General features: G+C 38.4%; 3 protein-coding genes across 7 annotated transcripts; 2 read left to right on the top strand and 1 right to left on the bottom strand.

Moving 5' to 3' along the window:
• The first annotated feature begins 28 nt into the window (after positions 1–28).
• On the top strand, positions 29–6,612 carry LOC132794151 (BUB3-interacting and GLEBS motif-containing protein ZNF207). Its single transcript, XM_060804420.1, has 7 exons — positions 29–202; positions 443–750; positions 808–1,081; positions 1,140–1,629; positions 2,603–2,974; positions 6,145–6,286; positions 6,346–6,612. Exons 1-7 carry the CDS (start codon positions 162–164, stop codon positions 6,471–6,473), a joined length of 1,755 nt encoding a protein of 584 aa, XP_060660403.1. The 5' UTR covers positions 29–161; the 3' UTR covers positions 6,474–6,612.
• Positions 6,613–11,527: 4,915 nt separating this feature from the next.
• On the top strand, positions 11,528–15,341 carry LOC132798008 (protein yellow). 4 transcript variants are annotated; one of them, XM_060809739.1, is made up of 3 exons: positions 11,528–11,620; positions 12,903–13,191; positions 13,871–15,341. In XM_060809739.1, the coding sequence occupies exons 2-3, from the start codon at positions 12,921–12,923 to the stop codon at positions 14,968–14,970; spliced, it is 1,371 nt and encodes a 456-aa protein (XP_060665722.1). In that variant the 5' UTR covers positions 11,528–11,620; positions 12,903–12,920; the 3' UTR covers positions 14,971–15,341. The 4 variants fall into 4 exon arrangements, with proteins under 4 accessions (XP_060665722.1, XP_060665728.1, XP_060665732.1 ...); XM_060809745.1 differs by having other exon boundaries at positions 11,594–11,620; positions 12,907–13,191; XM_060809749.1 differs by lacking the exon at positions 11,528–11,620 and adding an exon at positions 11,629–11,658 and having other exon boundaries at positions 12,907–13,191.
• A 17-nt stretch (positions 15,342–15,358) lies between these two features.
• On the bottom strand, positions 15,359–17,275 carry LOC132798034 (degenerin del-1). Of its 2 annotated transcripts, none has more exons than XM_060809765.1 (8): positions 16,930–17,275; positions 16,713–16,866; positions 16,449–16,652; positions 16,247–16,395; positions 16,066–16,196; positions 15,857–16,007; positions 15,675–15,791; positions 15,359–15,559 (listed from the first exon to the last, which is right to left on the bottom strand). In XM_060809765.1, exons 1-8 carry the CDS (start codon positions 17,161–17,163, stop codon positions 15,395–15,397), a joined length of 1,305 nt encoding a protein of 434 aa, XP_060665748.1. In that variant the 5' UTR covers positions 17,164–17,275; the 3' UTR covers positions 15,359–15,394. The 2 variants fall into 2 exon arrangements, with proteins under 2 accessions (XP_060665748.1, XP_060665749.1); XM_060809766.1 differs by having other exon boundaries at positions 15,675–15,788; positions 16,930–17,273.
• Positions 17,276–27,086: the final 9,811 nt, after the last annotated feature.

Raw genomic sequence — 27,086 nt, 5'->3', positions numbered from 1 at the left:
GACTTGTGGTCACGCTGCACACTCCATTTTGTTTTCTCACGATACCGACACGACGCTTGGAGAACTGTGTGTTATTTTTTTTTGCAAAAGAAAAGTTGTATTTTTATAGTTTTATATTGTACGCCCCGCTAAGTGCGTGTGATTAAAACAAAGTTCAGACAATGGGTCGCAAAAAGAAGAAGGCATCGAAACCCTGGTGCTGGTATCCTTTTTAAACAAAACAAATGAAAAAGAAAAAAAAAATTCTTTGCAAGCGCCGCCGCCGTCACCTTTGCGTGCGAGACTCATTACAATTTGTATCTACTCACGTTCACATAGTCACACACATACATCTAAACACACCTACACATTTGTACATTTATATAACGTCGAGTTTATGTGTGTGTGCGTGTATTTGTCGCATCTTTTGGTTCTTTCCTTAACCCAAAACGCAACTATTTAGGTACTGCAATCGAGAGTTCGATGATGAGAAAATTCTGGTGCAACATCAGAAGGCGAAACACTTCAAATGTCATATATGCCACAAGAAACTGTACACGGGACCCGGACTCTCTATTCATTGCATGCAGGTGCACAAAGAGACGGTGGACAAGGTGCCAAATTCGCTGCCCAACCGCTCCAACATTGAGATCGAAATCTTTGGCATGGATGGCATTCCAGCGGAGGACTTGCGAGATCATGAGCGGCAAAAGAATGGCGGCAAGTCCGATTCAGATGACGATGAGCCAGCGGCGAAGAAGAAAGTGGAATGTGAGCAACAAATTTTACTAGTATTAGTGCAGCTTACTTATAATGTTTCCCATACAGATCCCATGTCAGTGCCGCCGCCCATGATGATGCCTCCCAACATGATGCCACCACACATGCTGGGTCAGTATGGCATGGGCATGATGCAGCATATGCCGCCCTTACCTCCATACCCAATGCCAATGATGCCTCACATGATGCCACCGCGTCCCATATTCCCAGCCATGGCTACCACATCAGCGGCCGCAGCTGCCGCCGCGGTGCATCAACATCAGCAACAACAGCAGCATGCCGCAGCCATGGCTCATCAGAAACCCACGTTTCCGGCTTATAGGTATGAAGATAATATACTTTACTATGAATGATTGTAATTAAAATTGTTTGCTTTGCAGCAACGCCACCATAAGTGCTCCACCCACAACCAATAATGCTGGTGTTGGCGGCGGTGCAACGTCAAATGCGACGCCGCTGTCTGCACCAGATCCTCATCAACAGGGACGGCTATCAAGTACGACGAATGCGAGCGGGAATTCGGCAGGAGGCAGCGGCGTAGTGGCCGCCGTTAGCACAAAGATTATGCATCCGGCCGAGGACGCAAGTTTAGAGGAATTGCGTGCCCGTCAACCCAAGTACCAAGCGCGTCTAGCGATCGCATTGGCAACCATCGCTGCAGGGCCCAAAACGAACAGTCCGCGGAGTAATAATGGTGGTGGAAATAATAATGCTGGTGGTGGTGGATCAGGCGGAGGAGGCAGTGCTGCCTCATCGATGCCATCAACACCGCCTCCGCCGTCGTTGTCGGGCATCTCGCCAACAGGCAGCGCTGCGGCCGCCGCTGCGAACGCAATCGCTGTGAGCACAGCGATCTCCAAGGCACAGGAAGTGAGTTCTTATCATAGTTATAGAAACCATAGTCAATATAAATGAGCAGACACATGACGACGCCAACGCACAGACACAGCAACTGACAACTGGACTTTTGACTTTCGACTTGTACAAAAAGACAAAAAAAAAACCTTACTCAATTGCACATACATAAATCTTATTATTCAGAATACAGACAAACACAACAACAATAACTAATACGCTGTTGCAGTTGCAAGAGCAGTAGTTGCTTGCAACTGCAAATTTATTATGAAAACAATTCAGATTCAGAGATCTGCCAATTTTTTATACAGAGACTGTGTCGTGGTTTGCAACGCGCTGTTGTTTCGCATTTTTATGAATTCCATTTTTATCCACGCGATCAAAAAAAAAGCTGGACATACTGTAGTTTTTATTTTTGAATATTACATTTTGTACCGAAGAGACTTTTGGTTCAATTATTTTTGCAATTTCGAAGAATGCGTGCACGCGACCACAAAACGGCCGACAAAATGGATTATTACGGAGTTATACAAAAAAACAAAACAAAACAAAAAAAAAGAGATAATGAAAAACATATAAAACAAAAACATAAAAAAAGATAAACCTTAGCATATAGTATGATATATGTCTGTACAATTTTTTAATTAAACAAACAAATTAATGGCAACAAAAACTGAACGACGGCTTTCAATTTATCACAAAAACATAAACTCTCACGAGTCATTTATGATTTTCAACAAACAGCAAAAACACAAAAGGTCACTTTGCTGCAGTTGCTTCGGCGAGTGCGCATTTCGAATTTGCAAAGATATTACAAACTGAATAGACTCCGTTTCACTTTTGTTTAAAAGTGAAGGGTCTACAATAAATGAGAGAGAGAGAGTGAGAGACTGCAATCACAGTCGACATTCCACATTCCTTCGAGAACCTTTTGTTTATATTTGCTATAAAGACAAAACACTACCCCAAACAATCAATCTATTTACAGACCGCCGCTCTGGTGGCCGTGGCGCAGGCGCACGCACAGGCTGCACAGGTGGCTCAAGTCCAAGCCGCGCATGCTCAACACATGCAGGCTCAAGTTCAGGCAGCTCAGGTGGCGCAAGTTGTTGCAGCCCAGCAGCAGCAGCAGGCACAAGTGCAGGCGGCACAGCAGCAGCAACAACAACAGCACCAGCAGCAACAACAGCAACAGCATGTGCAGCAGCAACAACAGCAGCAAGTGCAGCAGCAACAAGCCAAGCAACTGGAGGAGCTGAATCGTGCCGTGATGCTGCAACGCCTTCAGGCGGTGCGTCAGCCAGGCAATCCTGGTGCAGCTGCAGCGGCGGCTGCTGCCGCTGCCGCTGGCCTGGGCATGGTAAGTGTCTAACAGTGGCCACAGTGCTGCACAGCGTTCGCTGCCAACAACTCCCAACTACAACAACAACGACAATTTGTCTAAAATTCCTCAATGCTGAATCTCAATCAGAGTTTATCGAAATCGTTGTGTCAACACGTTAATGTGATAACGTGCCCAACTCTTATTATCAAAAAAAACCAAATCATTCAGAATGTTTTTGGGGCTAAATTTTAGGGACTAGCATCCACATTAGTTATCTTTTTATATCCATAATCCCAGTGTAGATCTCATCTGTCTTAATTCATTCAATGATCATAAGCAAAAAAAAATGTCATTCATTTGTAGATATCTAAACTTAGCTTAGAGCTTCTTTATCATCAATGAACGCGACTTAACAGCTGAGCGACAACAACAACTAGTTGTAAATGTATTATAGGGGGTAGATATATTTTTGGGGGCATCATTCATTAATTCACTCTCCATAGTTTAATCTTAATTCCCATCTTACTTTCATTAACTATTTTGGGATCAATATTCGCAGCTGCTATCTGTCAGTTGTTTTTTTTTATCGTATGCAAACCATTTTAGGTACTTGGGGCTATTCTTTATTTTTGCCATCATTAAGGTTTTTTAACTTCTTATTATTCATACACCATAAAAGATATAGACCAGCTCTAGCACAATGTCCCATCTACTATTTAATGTATATTCTAAGCAAAACAAAAAAAAATGAAACCAAACTGAATTGAATCTAATATGTTGCAGTAACAAAATTAAAAGTTAACATTACAATTGCAGTGCAGTACAGTTGAGTGTTGATAAACAAGTTGCCAGTTGCAGGGCCGAGAAAACAGTTAAATACTACAGTATGTATTTTTGTACACTTCACTTTCCATATATCTATATAAAAAAAAAGACAACAACAAAACTAAAAAACCAAAAGTAGCCCAAATATGCAAGCGCAAATTACGAAAGATAAGTAAATGCCAAAATTTCATTATAATATTGATATGTATACAATACTCGTAATCGTAATCGTACTCGTACTACGTACCATTTACTGTACTCTTCTTACTATGCAAGTATTACTCGTAGTAGTCTAAGCAAGTTCCTCAATACAAAAAAAAAAAAAGCCAACCACCAACAACACCACCCACCAAAAAAACCATCCACAACATGCATTCTTATAATACATTTTACTAACCTAATTCATTCCATAATTCACCAGTCCCAACTTTTCCCATATCCCGTATTTCGTATCCCTCTGATCGCTGTGATCGATAATTGAATATATGCCATATATGAATAATAGTGATAATGGTAATGCAAAGAACAACACACAAGAAAAAAAAAGAAAAGTTGCCATAGTACGTACTTTGCCTTGCAAGCGCATTCACGCTTACGTCAAACGTAAGCGCGTTGACGTAACGTAATGTCGAGAGTTGTTAACTAATGCAAGCCATGTAAGTACATTTTGTATAATTAATTCTATTAAAATTACTTTGAACTTGTCGTAATGGTTGCTGCGTTGGTTGGTTAATGATTGATTGATTGATTGATTGGTTGGTTGATTGATTAATTCATATCCACACACGAAAACTACACCACTACAAAGCATTGACTACATACATATATAATATAATTATATATATATATCTATTTGTATATGACTATTAATATCTCTTAAAACCCACACACACATACTCACACACATACAACAGAGACACCAACACACACATCCACAAACTCAAATCTATCTTATCTAAATGTTCTCTACTATATCTGTAAATTGTACATCGTATTCCACAAATTACCTCAACTATAACTTATCATTTTATAAATACAATATATATGTTTTAATCCAAAGTTTCTGTGCTCGAGCATCCCTCTCTCGCTATACATACCATATCATACCTAACTATATAATACAACTACTTACGTGTTCTACTACCTCTATGGAAATTCTTGACTAACATCTTAAGTTATTTTCTATGAATATAACACATACAAACACATACATACACTCACACTTAATATCGATCTGGTATCATTTGCCAAGCAACAATGAAAAACACTAAAATTCCACTTGGTGGCGTGAGCTTTAGTCTACTATACATACATATATTTGGGAATTATTAGCTCCATTCTTAGCGTGTTCGCCTCTTTCTAACTGTCGATAAATATAGAGCTGAAATACAATTGTTTTCGATTGTCTTTCTTAGCTCTATTCTAATAGCACTACTAACCTTACCTCACAGCAATATATCTATCTATAATTATGATTAATATATTCACGCCTCTTGGCGACCACGCCCATCTTAATATAGCTAAGTATGAACCAAAATTAAGTGATTCGAAATTTTGTGAAAGAATAATTGGAACTTTGCCTGCCCGGTTAGTAAACACATTTTTTTCCCCGAATTTTTTGCCAATCTCAAGACAAGTAATAAGTATGTATTGAATTTCAATCTATCATTAATAATTAATTTGTTTTAAGTTGATTTTAATGAAATGCGCAAAATGCAAAACAAAACACTTTAAGAACTTTTTTGCAAATAGTGTTTTAGAGGTCGAGATCGTGTATATTTTATCGATCTCCTCCGCAACTCTCCCCCATCCGTCGTCAGTTCAGTTTTCGAATTGTAAGTACGTTTCTTTTTAAACCAACAACAATTTAATTTCTCTACATAATATCTACATTTATTTACAATATTTATATTTATTTATTTCTTATGATAGTTTTGTAATTTAAATACCAAAAACAAAAAAAGAGATAAGTTGCTCTCTTTATACTATATGTCTCTCTATATATACTATATATATATATATATATATATATACCTCATTGTAACATTGTAATGCGATGCAAAAGTTTCGACAACAATAAAACACAAACACACACACACAATACAGACACAACCAACAAGAACACAGTACATCAATTTATCCATTTAATGAAATAAGTACGCAAAACCAACTTATTATTAATATTCTTAATACCAACAAAGAAAAACCAAAACCAAAAACAAAAAGATAAACATAATAACATATTAGCTAATTTTGTGTACAATGGCTTCGATATACACATTTTATATGACCTCCCTAAGTGATACTAAAACGATTAATCCTTTGCTCTCTTCCATGCTCTCTCTTCTACATTTCTTTCTGAACGCCAATCCTCGATGCAGATGCCACTGCCCACGCCCATGCAGCTGATGCAACCCATGCAACCGATGCAGCTGCGAACTGGCGCCGTTGCCATTGGACCACATGGCGCCCTCATCGGCAGCAATATGTTGCGTCCTGGCCCATTGCCCGGCATGCCAGCAGGTGAGTATTTCAAATTTGAGTTGCACGGAAACTTGTAATAATAAACTGGTATTTTACAGGCTTGCTGCCCATGCAGGCGATTGGACTGCCGGGATTGCATGCCGGAGCGATGCCAATGCCGGGGATGGGTGTGATGCTGCCTGGTCATCCGAATATGCTGCAGATGATGCAGCCGCGCTTCAGATGATGCCTGCCTGCCGCGCCGGGACTATTGCAGGCGCCCCCGCAGCAGACGCATCCACAGCCGCAACCACGAGCCACGTTTCAGCGGGCCACATTGACGGCACTGCCTCATCCGCATCCGCATCCTCAGACGCAGCCTTCGCTGGTGGGTCTGCCGTTGCCGCTGCTCTTTCACGATTGATAAACAGGAAGAGAAAGAGAGAGAGACCACAGGCTGCTGCAATAAGCGTCGACAAATCAACACCAATCCAAATAAGAAAGGAAACTACTATAACAACCAGAACATCAGCATCCAGTTGCAAGCAAAATGCAATCACAACAACAACTGCAAGCAAGTTTTCATACTCAAGCTACGCAATTCTCTAAAAGCTATTCTTTCAATGTATAACAGTTTTTGAGACACACACACACACACACACACCAACCCACACTCACCGATCACACACACACACACACAGGTCACACTCACTAACAGCGATGCGTAGTTATGTTAATCGAGTATATTTAAAGTTCATTTCAATATGCACCCAATCTTTGCTTTTGGTTTTATTTGACAGACAAATTCTTTACACTCTCCTCCCCCATCTTTCCCTTCGCGCTTTCTATAAATCTATTTGTCTTTTATGTGTTTTGACTAACTTCAATCGACTCTGTTTTTTATACTTGTGTGTATTGTGCATTCTCTGCCTTCTTGCATAACACAGACACTGCTCTAATCATTACAATAACAAAGCATACGTACATCCTGTATGTATTGCTGCTAAGCGTCTCCCCTCTTCCCCTCGCATCGCTTCTCATCTGGCGTTCTCTTTGCTCTGTAGCGTCTTATCTCTCCTTTTTCGCTATATCTATCTTAATACTATATACATATATATAAATATATTCCTAGATATATATCAGTAATTGTACAAAACTAGTAAAAATAATTCATAACTAACTAATATATACCGCAAATAATATTGTTTTTTTGTTTACATTCTTTTTTCCATTACAATTTTCTGTTTATTATGTTTTTTTTTTTTTTTTTTTAATTTTATTTAGAGCTCTGGGGCCAATCACTCACATTAAAGTACGCCCTGTCCATTTTCTAACCAAAGCAAAGCAAAACAACAACACGTACGTACGTTGTTCTATTCTCTCTCTCTATACCTTTCTACTCTTTCTCCAATTCACCACGTCTTCAGTGTCAGAAAGAAATGATTACTATACGCTTTGGGTAAGAATCGGGCAACCACGTATAAATATATATCAACTATATAGCATACATATATTGTATTATTATGTGAATTCGTATTTTATCTGTGCGTAGCTTTTTAGTCTTTCTTTTGTGTCCATTTTGCAATGCTCCACAAACTGTTAAACTGTTATACAATATACAATATGCATATATGTAGTCTATATAACAGCATCTATGTGCGTTTTTCTCTCCTCCCAATGTTCTCCCTCAACGAATCAAAAAAACAAAAAAAAAAGCGTCATATTTCACTTACTCGTTAATCGCTACTCGTTACTCGTTCGTTCGTTATCAGCCCGACAAAAAAGCACACTCGTAAGTTAACTCAACATTTTATAAAATACAATTCTTTTGGTGTACGTTTTATTATCATTTTGATCAGCATCTGTCAATGGGAACATCCCGCAGTATCAGTATCAGGTATCTACATCATTTTCTTTTATTATTATACAAATCACATGTACTATTATTATTATTATAACTGTTAACTATCAATTTGATCAATTTGGTTATGGTATTTTGTACTAAACTAAAAAGAAACTAGTTACACATAATAGACCTTATAAATGAACGCTTTCAGTTGAGAGTACCGCACATGTTAGTAAATACATAATTCCTTCTGATTGATACTTAAATATAAATTCATATATAGTTGAATCCTCTGTTAATGTAGCGCTCTTCCATTGGTTAATATACTCAAAACAATCAGCTTCCTAGCAACAAAAATATAGAAAAAAAAAAACAAAGTCTAACACAATTAGGCTCAGGCTTTGTTTGTTATTGGCTAATAGCTAGCCTACATACTTACATAGAACATATATACCTAAAAATCTGTAGCTTAAGTTGTTTCACACCATAGTTTTGTTTGTATTGTAACCTGGCGAGGGTCTGAAGAGAACAAACCCAGTGTAGCCTATAGACTAGTCGAATTGTAGCACAACCCAAGCAACCAACGAACGATTCCCCGACCCAATTAACAAATCTAACAAAGAAACCAAACACATACATATGTACATCACATACTTAACATACATATATATTGTCTTATATATATATTTGTCTATCTACTCGTATCTATATGCCTAATACCTATCATGTATATTATATATAGTACTAATCGCAAGCAATGACAAGTGAAAGAACTGTGCCAGGTGTTAAGCCAAAGTTCAACGGCATCTCCTGCTCGGTTTAGCGCAAAATTGATGTTGGACTCTCGAGTCTGGCATATTCGCCGCATCCGTTCTTCGTCTGCGCCCTCGGCTCGGCTGATGGGCGTAATGGGATGTTATAACGGCGTGCTTCAGACGAGAGTACCTCAATGCAGGACAGACAAAACTTCGCTCATTTTTTTGTTTTTCTTGGTGGCTATAAACAATTTATAAACGCATATAATACGTACTCATAATTCTACTAGTTAAGTGCGATTTTAACAATCGAATTGTGAAAGCTAACTGTAAATATATTCTACATTTAAATGGACGCCATTTTGGTTTGCCTTCTTTTTAGTACACGTAGTTTAAATATACAAAAAATGTTTAGTTAATTGACTTTCGATACACACACTCACAAAGTTCTTTGATCTACTATTCTTGGTGACGGTCCACACTCCATGCTGTATTGATTTGATTTTTGATCTATAACTGTACCATACCTAACAATATACAATAACTAATTAGTAAGTTGCACGCGTTGTTTTTGCAGAACGTAACGTATCGAAAGCCTAAATGGTTTCCATAGGTGTATTTTCATTTATTTATTTTATTTTGATATCTGTCGACTTGTCAAATAGCCACCAAAGTCTGTCCTTGCGCTGGGCGACACGCGAGTAGCTGGATCATGTACGGATCTTGACCACTCATATGACACTCACACACACACACTCACACAACTGATACTCACAATTAGATTCATTGTATTCGTAAATGTCTGTCTCGTCCAGGCGAAAGCGTGTCACATTAATTTTGCTGAGCGAAAAGTTCCCTGCGTCCTGTCTCCCTCTCTCTCTCTCTCTTTCTTAATACACCAATATCGAATCGATGTGTATTTTACTCTACTTTGCATGTCCTTCTCTCCTCCCGTTTCTTCCTGTCCCATCTTACGACGCAGGCGATGTGCTTACCCCAACCACCCCCCTTTAAGACATCACAACCCTCTGGCCAACCCCCGCTGCGAACGCCAACAAAAAAATAATAAGCACATCACAGTTGCCAACAACAACTGTTGGACTTTTCGGTCCTTGTCTTGCGCCCAATACAATAATTAACTCGTATCTATCGTATATCGACATACACACACATACACATGTCTATCTCTTTCTGTCTGAAACACACACACACATATGTACATCCATTAACACATACATTAATAGTTGCCGCACTGCAGGATTCGAAGAAGGCGACCACGCCCACAACAAAGTTAAGCATCGAAGACGCCAAAATCAAGAAGTTTGTTTTTTCCATTAATTCCCCTTCGAGTTGTGTTTAGTGTTAATTGTGAATTAAAAATTACATTTTTCGAATTTGTTTATTTTTTTATCCCAGATATAATATTCGAAAATATATATATTATAAATGCTTTAAGAGTCGACAGAGTGAGGTGTGTTCAGTAAATCAATAAGTTTAGTTTATCCTTTGCCAAAGATGATTATTGAACCCTCTCTCCAGTCGGACTCAAGGAATCGCTTTATTATAATACAAAAAAGGAAAAAATGAAATTAAGATAAATTTAATTGCTTTGATAGTTTTTCTCCATTTCTTTTGCGTTGCATTTACTAACTAAGAACTTTTCGAATTGTTTTTTTCTTTCTTACTTTTTTGCTAATAAAATTAATTACACAAATACTTAGCTAATGCAAATTAATATTTAGTGCAAATGCATAAAATCAAAAACAAAACTTTAAGAAATGCATATGTTAAAAGTTTTTAATGTTGTAAAGTATATAAAAACCAAAATACTACAATTAGTGTTTATACAAGAAATGTTTCTACTGAAAAACCAAAAAATAAAAAAAAAATACATATAGAATTGAAAGCAAAGGAAATTATACACAAGACAACACACACACATAACACATTTTAAACCTAAACTACAAACAAACAAGTTATATAAGCAATTGTTTAAAATTCTTTTAAACGTAAAAAAAAAAACAAAACCAAATCACATACTGATAATATTTCTAGTTTAATGTTTTGATTGTTCTCTTCATTTTAAATTAATTTATTGAATTTAAATAAATAAAATATACTACATAGAAATGTGTCAACGTGTTTAAGTTTATTTCTAAAGGAACAATCTAGCATCATATCTATTCATTGAAGCTTTCTTTTAATAGATCTTACGCTCAGAATGACTGGCAGACTGGAATTCATAAATGAAATAAAATAAAAAAAAACCCAAGACTTGATTGTTTATGACGCATGGATAAGTCCGAAGAGTGAGTTGCCGCTACGTCAGAGTCTTTTCAATAGGCCTTTTTGCAGAGTGGAGTGTGGGTCTAAATTCAGGGGCTTGTCGATTGCAGGGCCGATATCTTTCAGCTTTTAACCACCCACCGCAGATACTATTACCATTAGTCTTTAAAAAGTGTGAGTTGGCGTGGGAGAACTATTACAAATTGCGATTTTAATATGCGCTAAACCAGGTCTGTAATTCCCGGCGTTAAAAGAGAGCGGGGACGCTTTACAGCAATTATGATGGACTGACTAATTCAAGTTCAGTGGAATTATAAAGACAACACTAACGCTAACGCTCACGCTCCCCGCTCAATGCTCAGTGACATGCTCGAGCCACTGGATTCAAAGATCGGTTTCGGGTACGTTCGGCTTTTAATGGTGAGCAATTTGCTGTGTTGACTTTTAGTTTCGTTTTGAGCCTCGCTGGCGACGGTTGTGTTTTGTTATTTTATTCGTGTTTTAAAGGTGCGTATCGACTTGAAAAGTGCTGGCCAAGAAAACGAGTTAAGCAACAGTTCAATTTTTTGAAGTAAAGCAAATTCATAGCAAAATATTTGCTAGCAAAACAAAAGACTTAAGACACAAACTCGCCTACGTTTGCATAACATTCGAACTCGAACTCTGCCACGCCCCAAAATAACTGTAACTGCCGCAACTCTTGCGACGCCTTCACTTTCAATTGTCACCGTCACTAGTCAATGAACAGTTTTGCGCCGTTGAGCAGCAGCAGCCAATAAGGCCAACGAAATAGGTTAGGTAATTGACCAAAAAGTTGCCTGTGACTAATTGAAAGACAATCTAAAATGGATTCGCACAGCAACAACAGCGAAAAGAACTTGGCCCATTACAAATGTATAAAAGCGGCTATCAACTTAATTAAAACTAAAGGCCCAAAAGCAAAAACTTGAAATGTTCCCAGTAATAAATGAATACATTACCAACCAAACAAAAAAAGGCCTGAAAAGGCGAAACACACCATAAAACAAGCGCAAAAACAGGCCTGTAATAAATTTGAAGTGAAAGACGAAATAAAAATGTGTCCAGAACGTGCGCACGATAAATAAAAGAAATATTACGACGAGCAAATTGAAGTGCGGGCTTCATTTTGAGTTGAGTTGAGCTGAGTTGTTAATTCAAGTGCCCGCTGGCAGACACACTATATAACATATATCTAACTTATTTCGATGCCAATGGCCCTGGCAAGAGATGTGAGACAAGCGTTGAGATTTTTGAGTGACCTAACTGAAACAAAAAACACACGTCTATATATTATACTTAGCCTACATTACGTGCAAAAGACCTTAGACGTGCACTATAGCTTAGCTATAGCTAAACTAATTGTGATACAGATCGTGATGGTGGCGACGATGATGATGATGATAAAAGACACTTAAGTATGTTATAATGTTTTATGGCCGGTAATTGTTGAAGCTGACAAGCTATTGAATAACTCACACACTATTCGCAATGCAGTGAATTAATAATCTATTTATATGAGTCGCTCACTCTTGTCTACAAATGTTTTTCGAGTGCTTTGTATTTGGCCAGCAGCCAAACAACTTTCAAAATGGAGGCGCGGCTTAAATTCGATTTGGTTTTGTAGTTGAATCTTCAGTATCAAAATAGATTTTGTGTTTAGGTTTGATCTATAGCTTGGCTAGTTTATGGTCATGTCAAGGTCACAGCTCAACGGAAGCAGCTTACGGCCCACAGCTATTGCAAGACTAATCTTCTCATTTATTTGCAGCTAGACAAGAGAATTATAATGACAGCTGGCTGGGCTTTGGCTGCAGCACTTGTGCTCTGTGTGGGCCTCGTTGCCGGCAAAGATAATCTGCGTGTTGCCTACGGATGGCGGGAAATGGATTTCAAATACGATAGTCCCGAGCAGCGCTGGTCTGCCATTGAGAAAGGTGCTTTTAAGCCGGCCAATGTGCTGCCATTTGGCCTGGAGATTCATCGCAATCGAATGTTCGTAACGCTGCCCAGATGGCGCGAAGGTGTTCCCGCCTCATTGGCCTACTTTGATCTGAATGGTAAGTTGCATTCACAGTTAACCTTGGTGGCACGATTGCAATTTGAATATAATTGCAGTTTTGTTTATGCTGCGAACTCGACAGTTGCATTGTCATGTTTTGCACGTGGAATATATCTATGTAGAATTCTCGTAGTCAGCTAGCTAGCGGGGTATCTGATAGCTTTGTGTATCTTGAATCTTAAATCCAAACAATTCAGTTTGGTTTCGTTCGCACTTGGCCGCTATTAATGCCAATATTTCCGCTCGCTTGCGTCATTAACAAGCTAAAGAACCAACCACAACAACATAATAAACAAATTGTGCACATTTCACACACAAGTTAAAGATTTATCGACAGATATATAGAGAAAGATACTAAGTAAGTCTAGTAGATATGCACAGATTTCTGAGAATATATCTTATACTTTTATTTTCTACGTTTTTAAATTGAATAAGTAATTCAAATAAAAATGTTTACCTGGCGTTGCATTTAATAACAGCTGTCTGGTTACAACACCTATAAAGTTGCAAGCTGATTGAACTCCAAATTTGTCAAACTTGTCCTATGATTCATCCAAAGCACCCAAGCATTGAGATTCGTTTTGCCAATTAGCATCAGCTAATTAAGCGTTTGATTTAGCAGAGCACTCACCTTGATAGTCATTAAATTGTTTACACTTTTATCGTTCAATCCACAGACAACTCTACAACGATGCCCGTGTTGACGCCATTCCCCAGCTGGGTGGCCCACAGTCTGACTGAAGCGGATCCCGAGCTCGTCTCCCCCTTCCGAGTGCGTGCCGATCGCTGTGGCCGTCTTTGGGTGCTCGATTCACGTATTTCGGGTGTGCTGGAGAAGACCAAACTCTATGGTCCGGCTCAGCTGTCGGTCTACGATCTGCACAATGATAATCTGCTGCGTCGTCATGTGCTGCCTGAGGGCCAGACCAAGCAGAGCTCGTTCTTTGCCAATCTGGCTGTGGATGATGGTGATTGTGAGAATACCTTTGCTTATTTGGCTGATCTGGGAGCTCCTGGTCTAGTGGTCTATTCGTGGAAAGAGCGGGAATCTTGGCGTGTACAACATCATTTCTTCCATCCGGATCCGATGTCGGGCAACTTTAGCATTCAAGGCATTGAATTCCAGTGGGACGATGGCTTGTACGGACTCGCGTTGTCTAAGCCGCAGTCTAATGGCCTTGCCACTCTCTACTTCCATCCGCTGAGCTCTACGATGGAGTTCTCTGTCAGCACCTCGGTGCTGCGCAACAAGACGCTGGCCACTTCATCCGACATTTATCGTGAGTTCAAGGTGCTGGGTTCGCGTGGCCTCAATGCCCAGGCTGGTGCTCAGTGCTTGGACGCAGAGACGGGAGTTTTATTCTATGCACTGCCCAATCAAAATTCTGTCGGCTGCTGGCAAACATCGAACAGCTACAAGTCCCAGGATCGCGTTTATACGAGCACCAATGACTTGGTCTTCCCTAGCGATGTCAAGGTGGATGATGAACGTCGCCTCTGGGTGTTGTCCAATCAGCTGCAGGTCTTCATCTACGATGAGTTGTATCCCGGCAGCATTAACTTCCGCATCCTGACGGCCAGCGTCAAAGATGTCATCGCTGGAACTTCCTGCAATGTAGTGGCCAGCAAACTACCAGAGATCATCAGCCGAATAGACGACATCCTCAAGCCATTGCCAGGGTTAAAGACATCCAAAAGCAGTGCGGGAGCCACGACGTACAGTCTGGGTGCCATGCTGCTCTCTTGCTGTCTACTCCTGCGATCCAGGCTGCTCTAAGATCCATTTCCACTCCATCTATTATTTAACTTAGTATTAGTTACATAAGATCAACAATCAATTAATGCAAGAACGTTGAAAAGTTGCGGTTGAAGTTCGATAACCGATCGATTTATTTGCGCCGATCGATCTTGAGCTGTCGATAATTGATTGAAGAATTTTACAACACTCAATCAGCAGCTTCGACAGTTAATTGAAGAACTTTACAACACTTACTCAGCAGCTTTAATTAATGCGCAGTTTTGGCGGTTTCGTATCGTGCTGTGTTGAAAATTGGTTTTATTTTGTGTGCTTTTCATTTCGTGCCCGTAAATAATTAGTTATAGTTGCATAGTGCGTAATATTGAATAAATATAAGCAATTTATTTAGACACAGTGCGGCATTTCAATCTATTACTAATTGGCAAACCAAGCCAGCTGGCTGTCAATATTTGTTCAGCGTCTCCTTGTCCACAATGTATACAGAATCCACGTCTAGCGTCTCATCACTGGACTGTGAATGCGCATCTTCAGAATTTTCAGCTTGGGCGCGTTTCTCGTTCTTCTGCTGCAGACGCTTGATGCAGTCGCCACAGAAGAACAGCGTCAGCTGCAAAGATAAAAGTAAACGCAATGAAGAAGAGGAACAGATGTGTGAGTACTCAAAATCTCAGACTGTATTATAATTAGTCTATAAGTTAGCCCCTTTCCCGCATTATACTTACATGCTCCAATATGCCAATTAATCCCAGCACAGAGAGTCCCAGAAGAAAGCCCAATGAACCGCCAACATCGGCTATAAACTGTGTGGTATCATAGCTGGGACGTTCTTCAATCATCTGCTAGAACAGTGAAGGAAAAAAGTTGAGAAGTTAACTCCTTTTAGCATCTCTCTCTATAGGCATACCGATATCAACTTGGTTGTGTAGTAAATGTAGATAAGGGTTCGTGGTTCAGGTTGGTCAAACGTCTTTCGACTTTGTATATAGGTCGTATAGATGCGAGACTCGCAGGGCTGCAAACAATTGCAGTTGTAGTCATCGTCGCCTTCATAGACACTGTAAAAAGATGTAATTAGAGCACATACGATGGCGAGGTTATTTGAAAAGCCCTTACGCTCTGTAATCCGAGATGAGAGTGCGCATGGAATCGCTGTTGCTGCAAGGTTCTTGATCTATATCATGCATCCAAGGACCTGAGCAATTTACCTCATCTGTCAGATCTTTCCAAATGCAAACTTCGCCACACTGTAGATAAATTCATTATACATATGCTTTCACTAGTGAATAATACTTACCTTAAGATCACTGTAACCATCTTGCGTTGAACAGGCTTCATCGCGTTTCTCCACATTCGAGAAGATCTGACTCTGCAGCTTGACCTCGATCTCTTCTCTGATATTCACAAACACGTATTCCACACGTCCCGAGCCCTTCATGTTGATCTCTATGAAAGTGTATACTTTATAATTGAACTAATTTTAGCGATTTTTTACCCACCCGTAAAATTCTCTCGTTTGTCATGTATAAAAACGTGCCAGCCTGCACCGGAGATCAAATCTATGTCACTCAGCGATTGGAATAGATTGTGCTCCAGCACTATGGAGTATCCCACTTGCTTGCTGACCCTTTTCATGGCTATCTTTGGTCGCAAAGTGTAGCATCTGCCCATGTAAAAGTGCAAGCTGCTATCGATATCCACATCTAAGTTTAAGGGATTAAAGTTTTTATACACTTGCTGTCAATTTCAGGAGTTAGACTTACTAATCGGATCACCGTTAAGTCCATATGAATAGAAGGTTTGATCCTGTTCGAAGGTGCTGTTCATGAAAAATTCTTCAAGTGGCAGCTCATCATATGGATAATTCATCCAGCAGGTTGCATATTTAGGATGTGGACAGCCGCCGTTCGATAAATTCTATAAACAATCACATATAACTTAAATCACAGTTGAGAAATCACATTGAAACACACAACTCACAGTCAAAGTGTCCTCCTTATAAGGCGGTTCACGACAGATCGTAATCGCAGGCATTTCAATAGTCTCATTCACATTGTAGTAGGAATGTGTTGATATGGGTGGATCCGATAGCTTGGAGAAGCATTCGTAGAGCTGCACAATAACCACAATGCTGCACACAAAGAGCACAAGGTAGCGTATTAATTTGGCAGGATCTCGTAGGACCCAGGATTTGAGTTCCCCCCAATAGCCCATCTTTAATCGCTGACAAGTGATATCCAAATGAATGTCAGTGACATTTTTGGACTAGCCAAAACCCTCTGGTCACAATGGCAATATCTTTGGGGTCTGCACAAATTCCCACACTTGCTAACGATAAGCTAATATTGATTTATGTCCCGTGTTACGAGTAGAACGACAAACTCGATAAAGTTCCGGGTATCAAAGCAGAGAGAGTAAACGAGTCAGATATAGATACAATTACAGATACAGATACAAGTTGTTTACAACCAGATACTCGTAGTATATTCATGGAGTGTAACTGCAACTGTACAAATCGCCGTATCAAAACAGGTGTATGGGTGCTCTCTGAATTATGACTTTGTTTGCGATACGTTTAGCCGTTTATCCAACACAGTTTACCACACATTGAAGCGTTAAATTATCACTACACTTTTATACATACTAATAATTGTTTATGGACACGCTTATATGTATGTATAATTGATATCCGATTTGCGATTGCAAGCTCGTTATAGCCTGTAGATCTCAAATCTGCGATTTTAGTAGACATTTTATGGCTTTATGTGTTTACTGAGCGTCTGCATGCGCGAAAAAGTTTGGTAAAGTTTCGTTGTGTCATTGAAGATATTTAAATATTTCCATTTGGAGTAAATGTTGGAGTAAATGTAGGATTTTTTATTATTCCTGCACATTGCGAAATAAAAGTCAATGATAAACCGAAGTCCTTTTCAGCCAGTGCTTTAGTAATAATGTTAATTTTAATTATATCTAACCTTTTCGAATAAATAAATAGACAGTGTTTGACTTTAGTTTTCAGTAAGTTACTTAAAATACAAAAACTTATTTAAATTTCGGGACATAGATTTTCTTTCTTTCAAAGTTGTCATATTAACTTGTAAAAATTATTCTCATTCATTTGTATTTTAGCTCAACTACAATTATAAATTCTTAGTAATCGTTGTGAATTTTTCATTTTCTTATTTTTTTAATCTTGCTTATGGTATTTATAGTTCATAATTATTTTGTGTTCTTCCTGCTTTATTCTGGACTGTTTTCTTCGAAACATTCTTCAATGAAAAAAAATGATATTTCTAGCCATTCAAATTATTTCTTTTTTTTTTCAATTCTAGAATATTCGTTTAGAATTTTGAATTATCTAAAATCATATAGCTTAAACTCATATAATACCTATGGCTGCTTAGCTTACGTAAAGGCGCACAGTCAATAAGTTATGACACGGCTATAGATATAGATGTATTGACCTTATATCTGTTAAGCTGTTTGAATGCTAAGTAGATGTTAGATAAATGCCACAGATACGGCTATATACACACACGTTATGTATATGAACGTATCAGAGTAGAAAAGTACGAGGAAGTGGAGGTGGAGGCGGAGGTGAGTGCTGTATGTATCTACCTTGAGCTTTGCAGCAATAACAATTTGTGGGAAAAACAAATGAAAGACAAGCCAAACAATGCGTGCGCATTCACAGATATATCCAGTCGAAGAAGAAGCCCTATGGCCAAGGCATTCCATAGTTGTGACGTTAAATCAGAGCAGAGCAGAGTAGAGCAAAAGTAGAGAGCAGAAACATCAGTCGGATCGACTCGACTCGACTCGATTGCGACCCACTAGCTATACAAAAAAATTTTTTACAAACATGTACATGAATACTTCGCTATATAGTATTGTCTATATACAGTCCACACACACACATAGATAGATAGAGAGCCAGAAGGCACAAAACTAATAAACAAAAAGAAACTTGCGACTAAAAATAGACAAATTGAAACGTTTTCGAGATGAAAAATCCAACAACAGACAACATTAACGGGACGAGGATGTGGACGTGGCTGTGGACATGGATGCTGCTGCCTCTGCCTCTGCTTCGGCTTCTGCTTCTGCTTCAGCTGCTGATGCTATAGATGTCGATGTAGTTGTGGCTGATGTGCTGACTATTACGACAAGCAAGCGGGAGCAAGAGTTTGCTTTACTTTTCGCATACAGCTGCAGCATGCGAGATACATTGACGGACCTCGTCGCTGTGCTGTGTTGTGTTGTACCACACGGCGTATGCGTGCTGTGCTCAGGATACAGCCAACGAATTCGTGTCTCTCTGTCACTCTGTGTGTGTGTGCCTAGTAAATTTAAGATTTAGTTTTTTTCTTCTTTCTGTATAGATAGACGAGTGTATTTTGAAATAGCCACAGGCCACAACATCGTCAGTCCGTTTGGCGTTTGGCTGCTGCACAGCGAAAAATTTCATTTGTGTGAAGTTCTTCGCTTCTTCGCAACTAAATAGCTTTTGTTTTAAATTTAGACCAAAGCAGCGGCTATATTAAACGCATATGAATGTTTTTTAGATTTAGTAGCTCTAGCCTGCATATACTTATGTATGCATATATTATTGCCAAAGTATATGGCCTCACACGCTTTCCCTCTCTCTCTCTCTCTCTCTCTCTCTCTCTCTCTATCTTTCTGTCTTTCTCTCACTATCTTTTTCTATATATCTCATGGTCTATGTACTTGTCGATGTTGTGTTGTTGCTTATTATTCCTCGACTGGGGCAGTTTCACACATGGCCAGCTTCTGGTGTTAGCGAAGCGAACTAAATCGAATCGATTTGAATCGAATTGAATTGAATCGGCTCAGTTCCCAAAAATATGACCCATATAGTGTCTATTATGTTCGCCTATGTCCGACCGTATCGGGTCTGCCTTTTTACCTGTTGGGAGTCTGAAAAATGTTTTGCGTATATTTTTAGCATGTCACTAATAAATTTGGTAAAATATTTTTACAATTTTTCAGGCATATAGACGTACATCATCGTGTACAACTGAGCCCACACACACACACACACATATGGTTGCTCTATGTCTATGTGCGCTGTACTGAGTCATTTCAATGCTGTCTATAGCATTTCGCATATGATTAATCAATTGCGCCCAGAGGCGTCGCCAAGGGGGGGCTGTGTGGCATAAGGATGCCAAATGGGGTGGCAATTAGGAGGCTGAAACTGTGGCAAGTTGAGAAACATTTCCATTTTGCATTTTCACTCATCATTAATAAAAGTCTGGGCGTCTGAATAAAGTACTTCTATACGCAAATCTACATTGATTATTGCATTTGGATGCACTTGAGTTATGCGTTTTTACATATTTACATTGCATATATTTCATCTGTTTGTATTTTGTGTTAGTGGATGAGTTGCCTGCTGACTGGGCTGAGTGCAGCCAATTTAATTGGGTGACAAATGCTTACCAAAATATTGTTAATGCTCTACACATCAATGACTAAGTCGAAATGATTCGCTTTTATTGGCTAATTAAGAAGCTATGTGCCTATGGAAATATATTTGAATTACGCGTGTGCGATTCCCAATTGAGCCAAGGCAATTAATCAATACATTATCAAATGCATAAGCGCCTTATGCCATTGTAATACCTACCTATGAGCAACATTTTACATCAATAAAATGGATGAGTAGTTTCTTTTTTTTTTTAGTGTAATGATAGCCCAATTTTGCAAGGCATTGCAGACACGATTTCAAGTCAGGCTTATTGGGTAAGTTGTATTTCTTTTAATTTCAAATTGTGATATTTAAAAAAGGCTTATTAGTTATTGGAATTTGAATTTATTGGAATTAAATTTTTTATTAAGGGAATTTATCCTACACATAAATATGTGAGTTCAAAATATATAAAAACAATACATTTTGTTTTAAAATTTACATTTGTAGAAAATGAACTATGAGCAGACATTAGCATTTTTTCAAATATACTATTTCTTTTATTTTATATTTTGAATAGCTATTGAGGATATAGTAATTAGAAGCATAGTCTAGGAAATTATATGAATTTCTTTTATTGGAGAGGAAATATGTCATTTGTTTTTGTTTTAAACGAAAATATGTAAATTATTAAATATTAATAAGGTCAAAACTTTAGAATCCTGGAGTTATCAAACAACAGGGAAACATTAAACGTTTGGCATGAAACTGATTATTATGATGAAAATATTAAAAAGCAAAAACACAAAAAAAATTTAAATTAACGTTTTTGTTATCAACAGTGTATTAACTGTATTCCAAATTTCGAATGAATATTACCAATTTTTTAATTTATTTCACAATTAAACTTGCAGATCAAGAAATTTTTGTTGGCTATTTTTTTAGGAACTTAATATTAAATATTAAGTACGGTAAATTAATTTTTACAACTGGGTGCCGGCAGGAAATCTAAGTAACGGACAGAAGGGCGACCCCACAAAGTATATTTATTATTGATCAGCGTCAAAGCCAAAACGATATAGCCATGTCAGCATGTCCGTCTGTCCGTATGAACAACTAGATCTTAGAGACTATAAGAGATAAAACTATAATTCGTTTTGGCAGCAATTGTAATGTTTGCTCGCATTTATTTAAGAATAATAAAAATGTTGTATGGGAAAAAACGGGTACTAACTACGGGTCTTAGTTGCTATGTCTGACAATCTGGCATATTTTGCATAATATGGTATATTTATACCCGCTACCCATAGGGTAGAAGGGTATTATAACTTTGTGCCGGCAGGAAATGTATGCAACAGGCAGAAGGAGGCATCTCCGACCCTATAAAGTATATATATTCTTGATCAGCGTCAACAGACGAGACGATATAGCCATGTCCGTCTGTCCGTCTGTGTGTCTGTCCGTCTGTCCGTCTGTCCGTATGAAACACTGGATTTCAGAGAATATAAGAGATAGAGCTATATTTTTCGACAGCATTTGTTATGTTTGCACTCAGATCAAGTTTGTTTCAAATTTTTGCCACGCCCACTTCCGCCCCCGCAAATCAAAAAAATCGCATAACAAGCCCAATTTTAAAGCTAGATTTACCAATTTTGGTATATACAATAATTACTATAGTAGTTATGATCAGATACAAATTGTGGAAGTTATTAAAGAAATACTTTTGTATGGGCAAAAACGCCTACTTATTATGGGTCTGAGTTGCTTTGGCCGACAATCTGGTACATTGGTGTACTATATCGATATACCAAACATATCATTTGGTATATTTTTAGTATTTTTTTAGTATTTTCGGTATATTTTGAAAATGATACCGCAATATTTTGCCTTTATTAAAAATGGGTAGCGGGTATCTCACAGTCGAGCACACTCGAGTGTAACTTTCTTACTTGTTTTAATGTAGAATGCACTTCAACGAGATACCAAACATATAATTTAGTATATTGTAGTTGTAAATATTTTTTGCGGTATATTCATTTTGTATATTTTAAAAATAATATTGCATTATTATGCTTTTATTCAAAATGGGTAGCGGGTATCTCACAGTCGAGCCCGCTTGACTGTAGCTTTCTTAATTGTTTCGCTAAACATTTTTGACTTATTAAAAAAAATATTTATTACTATTTAAGATTTTAAATTTTGTACTCTTCGTAGCCCATTTTGTTGCTATTTATTTACATTATTCTGCAAGAATGTATAATAATGTTGATTTAAAGCACCTGGAGTGCAAAAATCAAAGAAATGAAATATTGTTCTTTGGATTCTTTGTAACATATATGCTATAATACACTTAGGTCTACAACATTGTATTTATGAAACTGGATCATTGCCATAAATTGTCAGAGCAAATGTGATTGATATGCATCTGGTTGATTGACAGTTGCAAGTGCAAATTTGAGGTCTCCATTTGGATGGATTACTGCAAGGCGAATTCTCCCAAAGAATTTAAAAGATGCGCGCAGTCGTATCTGTCATGTTGACAATACCAGATCTTATATAATAATGCCATGCCGTAATTCAGGAAGTGTTCATTCATTTGTCACACTTAGAGATATTTACGCGAGCCGAGGAGCAAGACATCGGCTACCTGGTAACGAATCTGCCTCGAAGCTAAGGCACAAAGTTTGATGATGGGGAATTTGCGTTGCGGATGGCGCTGAGAGGAGGGGTGGAGGGACAACACTGGCTATGCACACGGGAGGCGCACGAGAGATGCAGATGTGGCCGAGTGCACGACGTGAACGAACGATGACAACAACAACAACAACAACAACAACAACGAAGACATCGACGACAACGATGGCGATGGCGACAACAACATCGTGCCTGACGATGGATATTTTTATATCGACGATTTGGATAAGTTCCAATGCATTTAGACGAGAGTTATCTATAGAATATGTATGTATTTTGGTCACGGTTGCCGTTCATCTCAAATATTTTCTGCACCAATTGCTGGCTGAACTGCAGAATAAGCTAAAAACCAGAGCTCTAGCATTACTTGTGATTGAGCCCAACACCGCGATCTGATCTGTCATTCCATTCAAAGTCATCTTTCATCCCTCAATTCTCTGTTGATCTCTCTCTTCAATTTCTCTTTTTTCTCTCGTTGGCAGTGCAATGCAGGTGCGGTCATTTGATGGACGGCCGTTCCGCTGAAATAGCCCATTGCTTGCAATAATTGTTGCTGCCTCGCATGTGCCACCGTCCCTGCATCTCGGCCCCCCTTTTGTGGCTGTCCCGCCCCATTTGTGATGCGCATGCCAAAATATCTTGACACTAAAATGCAAAAATTGCTTTGCGTCAATGACTCAAAACCACAAATGTTGTCTCTCTCTTTTACAGAACAATAACAATAAGCAGCAAGACAATTGGGGACAGGCGAATCCATTTGTTCGCTTTTGTGGGATCTGCTTTCCTATCTAGCCCAGCCAAAATAGCGTTTAACTAACACAACCAATTCCCATGCTCATAATTTAGTTGTCCCAACTATGTGCTTTATTTGTTCTCCTTTATAAATCGATTACAATAAGGTTTAAATTCAAGGGCAGACAGCTTTGATCTATGCTTAATTGATTTGTGTAAATATTCAACTTCAATTTACAGCTAATATATGATATGCTTTAGAATAGTTCAGTCCACGGGTGGTATGCGTAATTTGTTTTTCATTTGTATAGCTATTAAGATGAATATTGTGTATACGGCATGTGTACCCGTAAATTTATTATTATTATTGTAGATATCTACTTGGATAAAATCGTGTGTCAAAACTCATAAAATGTTTTTCTTTTTTTATGTAGCAAAAAGATTATCGTTCTGATTTAAAAATCTTTGCAAATTTTATTTGAAATTGTGTTGATGTTCCCAATAGTCGATGTTGACGTTCTTCTTCAGCGGTTTGTTGTTGTTTTGTATTTTTCTTGCTCTTGTCTCTTGCTGTTTGATTTGTTTTTGTGAAAATTGCGTAAAATTATTTCTGACAATGTCGCAGATTGTGTTTCAACAAACACAACTAGAAATGCTAAGGAAACAAATACAAAAAAATTACCGAAAAAAATATACATATAATATAAATATCTATATATGTGTGTACGTGTGTATAAAAAAAACGAAAAATTATGATCATTTTATCTTATGTGCGATGTGCGAAAAAAACACCACACGCAAAAGCATATTATGTGGATGGCCGATCCGCTGGCCTCTTGAATATGTTTGGTTTTTCGTTTATAAAGATTTTTTTTAAGATTCCATCCAAGAAGCGTTGGCGGTGGTGGCGGACCAGTGGCGTCCTATAAAGGGGCATTCTACTATAATCTTTTTGGGGTACCATATGAGAGTAATAGAAGAACCAAAGAAGCCCCTTTTTCTCTCAAACGCATGATGAGCCAACACAAATATAATGAAAGAAGGCTTTTAGGCACGTTGTGGCGAAAGCGAATCAAAATTTATAACTATAAATAAGCTAGAAAATTTGAAAATTGTTTGTCTTGGCATTTGATTTTGTTGAGAATTTTCTCGTCGTTGATTTCTTTTCGTTATGTTTTTGTATTTTCTAAAATTTTATTTTTGTTGATTTTTTGTTGTTGCATTTTCTTTGTTAATTTTAATATTCAAATCATTTATGAAAAGTATTTTGAGTCATTTTGGTGAAAGACTCAAGAATCTGACACATTGTGGGTGCGTTGAAAGGACTCGCATTCTTATGAACAATGTCGAGCAGTGCAGTACACTACGAATGCTCTTTGAGTACTATAATACATACTGCATTCTATGAGATATTCGTGGATTCTCGCTTAGCATTGAATAAAATGCATTGCATTGCTCTGAAGGACGCCGACAGCATTTATTTGATTTCGACTCTTCTTCTCAGTATCTTAGTTCATGTAGACAATTGTATCTATAAGTAATTGCATCTGTATCTGTATCTGCGATAGCATTTGCGATTGCGATTGATGTGGCGTCTGTGGCCATTTATGCTGCATGTGTGTGTGTGTATGTGTGTGTGTGTGTGTCTATCAGGGCGATCAATGTTTTTGAAGTTCACAAGATTCTCGACTTTTATTTTTTTGCGATTTGTAAAAATGCCAGCAGAAAGTTGACGCCAAACAACATTTTCTCATTTCTCTCATTAAATGAACTTGTTTTGAAATGATCCTAGAATAGATTCCTATTGCAACTATTTATGTTTTGGATAATTTTGATCATTTATGAAACAATTTACGTCGAGAGCTTTGTGATCAATGCTACACCTGATCCCTGCTCTCGATAGAGACACCTCCAAACCGGTGGCAGATCAAATTGGCATTGAGGTGACCAGAAAAGAATACAATAAAACAAAAGATTCGAAAAATGATCACTGAACACACAAGAACAAACAAATAGCGACTCGCATGTGTAGAGAAAAGAATTGGTGAAAGCTCGATCTCGATGAAAAAGGAGACAGGGAAAGGGAACAAGCGCAAAGAGAGCACAGATAGGGAGAGAATGATAAGTAGTCGAAATACTACACAATAAAATATACACAAGGATTTTCACAAATGCAAAATTTGTCATTGAAATGAATTTGACTCACACACAAACACACACGCAACTGACGCTGATCAGCTGTGTGTGAGTGTGTTTGTGGTGAGAGAGCGCATTGCTCACGCAATCATCGTGCAAAGAGCTTTCGCTCTCTCTCTCTCTTGATCGCTCATGTGCGATCCTGGTCGCAATGCTACTGCCACGATTGCATCATAGCTTACTCACTCACACACAGACATAAGGCATGTATTGCCCACTTGCTAGAAGAAACAACAACAGCAACAAACACGAGGAGGCTGCGACGGACCAACCCCAACCGCTGTCTGATAGACCGAAAAAGGGAGCAAGAAAAACCGAGACGTAGCGAAAAACAGCAATAGATGATGCCCAGCACATGCCGAACACTAGCCCCTCACGCACACACACTCACACGCATTCGATGATACGCACACACATACACGACGGACGATCGGAATTGAGAGCTTTTTTCACGATCGTGCGGCACAGATTATGGGTATCAAATTGCCACGTATAAAAGGCAAGTTTACCGGTTGCACGGTTCAGAACGGCTTTCGAGCGCGTAAGTGCAACACCTTTGCTGTGCTATCTAATTTTTTGGATATTCCTCAAGCGGCATCAGCAGCAACAGCGAACAGCAGCAGCAACATCGAATCAGCATCGAATAGCATTAGCAACAGTGTAAAAGAGACAGTACAACTATTTGACCTTTTTGTCGAGCAAAAGGCAAAGAAATAATTTATATATATATCTGAAACATTTGAAACAATTACCCAATTCAAATCGTTCTCGATAAGAAATCATATATGTGTATGTGTGTGTGAATTTACTATATGTCTTGAGGCTTATCCTGTCAAAGGATCTCAGCCCAATTGCAAAACTATAATCGGGAAAAAGTGCATAAATGAAAAGTGAATCGCGATATTCTACTGCTAAATAATAATACGCTTGTCTACTTTGGATTAATGACAACTGATACGAAACGCCTTCAACTGGATTATAATTAACTCATCCCTATGCCGACTCTTAACTCTCGAACTCCAAAGATTCCTCTGCATTACTTCATCTAACCTATGAGAAATCGTTTCGAATCGAGCAAACGCAT

The sequence above is a fragment of the Drosophila nasuta genome, chromosome 2L (genome assembly GCF_023558535.2).
Source record: "Drosophila nasuta strain 15112-1781.00 chromosome 2L, ASM2355853v1, whole genome shotgun sequence".
Taxonomy (NCBI): domain Eukaryota; kingdom Metazoa; phylum Arthropoda; class Insecta; order Diptera; family Drosophilidae; genus Drosophila; species Drosophila nasuta.
Note: the sequence above shows the minus strand (reverse complement) of the source record. Positions and strands in the feature narration are given on the sequence as shown.

Bases quoted from the DNA above. Each gene is read 5' to 3' on its own strand.
- LOC132794151 (XM_060804420.1), top strand. From the start codon at position 162: ATGGGTCGCAAAAAGAAGAAGGCATCGAAACCCTGGTGCTG. The intron at 751-807 runs GTGAGCAACAAA...TTTCCCATACAG, and splicing joins GGCGAAGAAGAAAGTGGAAT to ATCCCATGTCAGTGCCGCCG. The intron at 1,630-2,602 runs GTGAGTTCTTAT...ATCTATTTACAG, and splicing joins CGATCTCCAAGGCACAGGAA to ACCGCCGCTCTGGTGGCCGT.
- LOC132798008 (XM_060809739.1), top strand. From the start codon at position 12,921: ATGACAGCTGGCTGGGCTTTGGCTGCAGCACTTGTGCTCTGTGTGGGC. The intron at 13,192-13,870 runs GTAAGTTGCATT...TTCAATCCACAG, and splicing joins GGCCTACTTTGATCTGAATG to ACAACTCTACAACGATGCCC.
- LOC132798034 (XM_060809765.1), bottom strand. From the start codon at position 17,163: ATGGGCTATTGGGGGGAACTCAAATCCTGGGTCCTACGAGATCCTGCC. The intron at 16,867-16,929 runs GTGAGTTGTGTG...GATTGTTTATAG, and splicing joins ATAAGGAGGACACTTTGACT to AATTTATCGAACGGCGGCTG. The intron at 16,197-16,246 runs GTAAGTATTATT...ATTTATCTACAG, and splicing joins ATGGTTACAGTGATCTTAAG to TGTGGCGAAGTTTGCATTTG.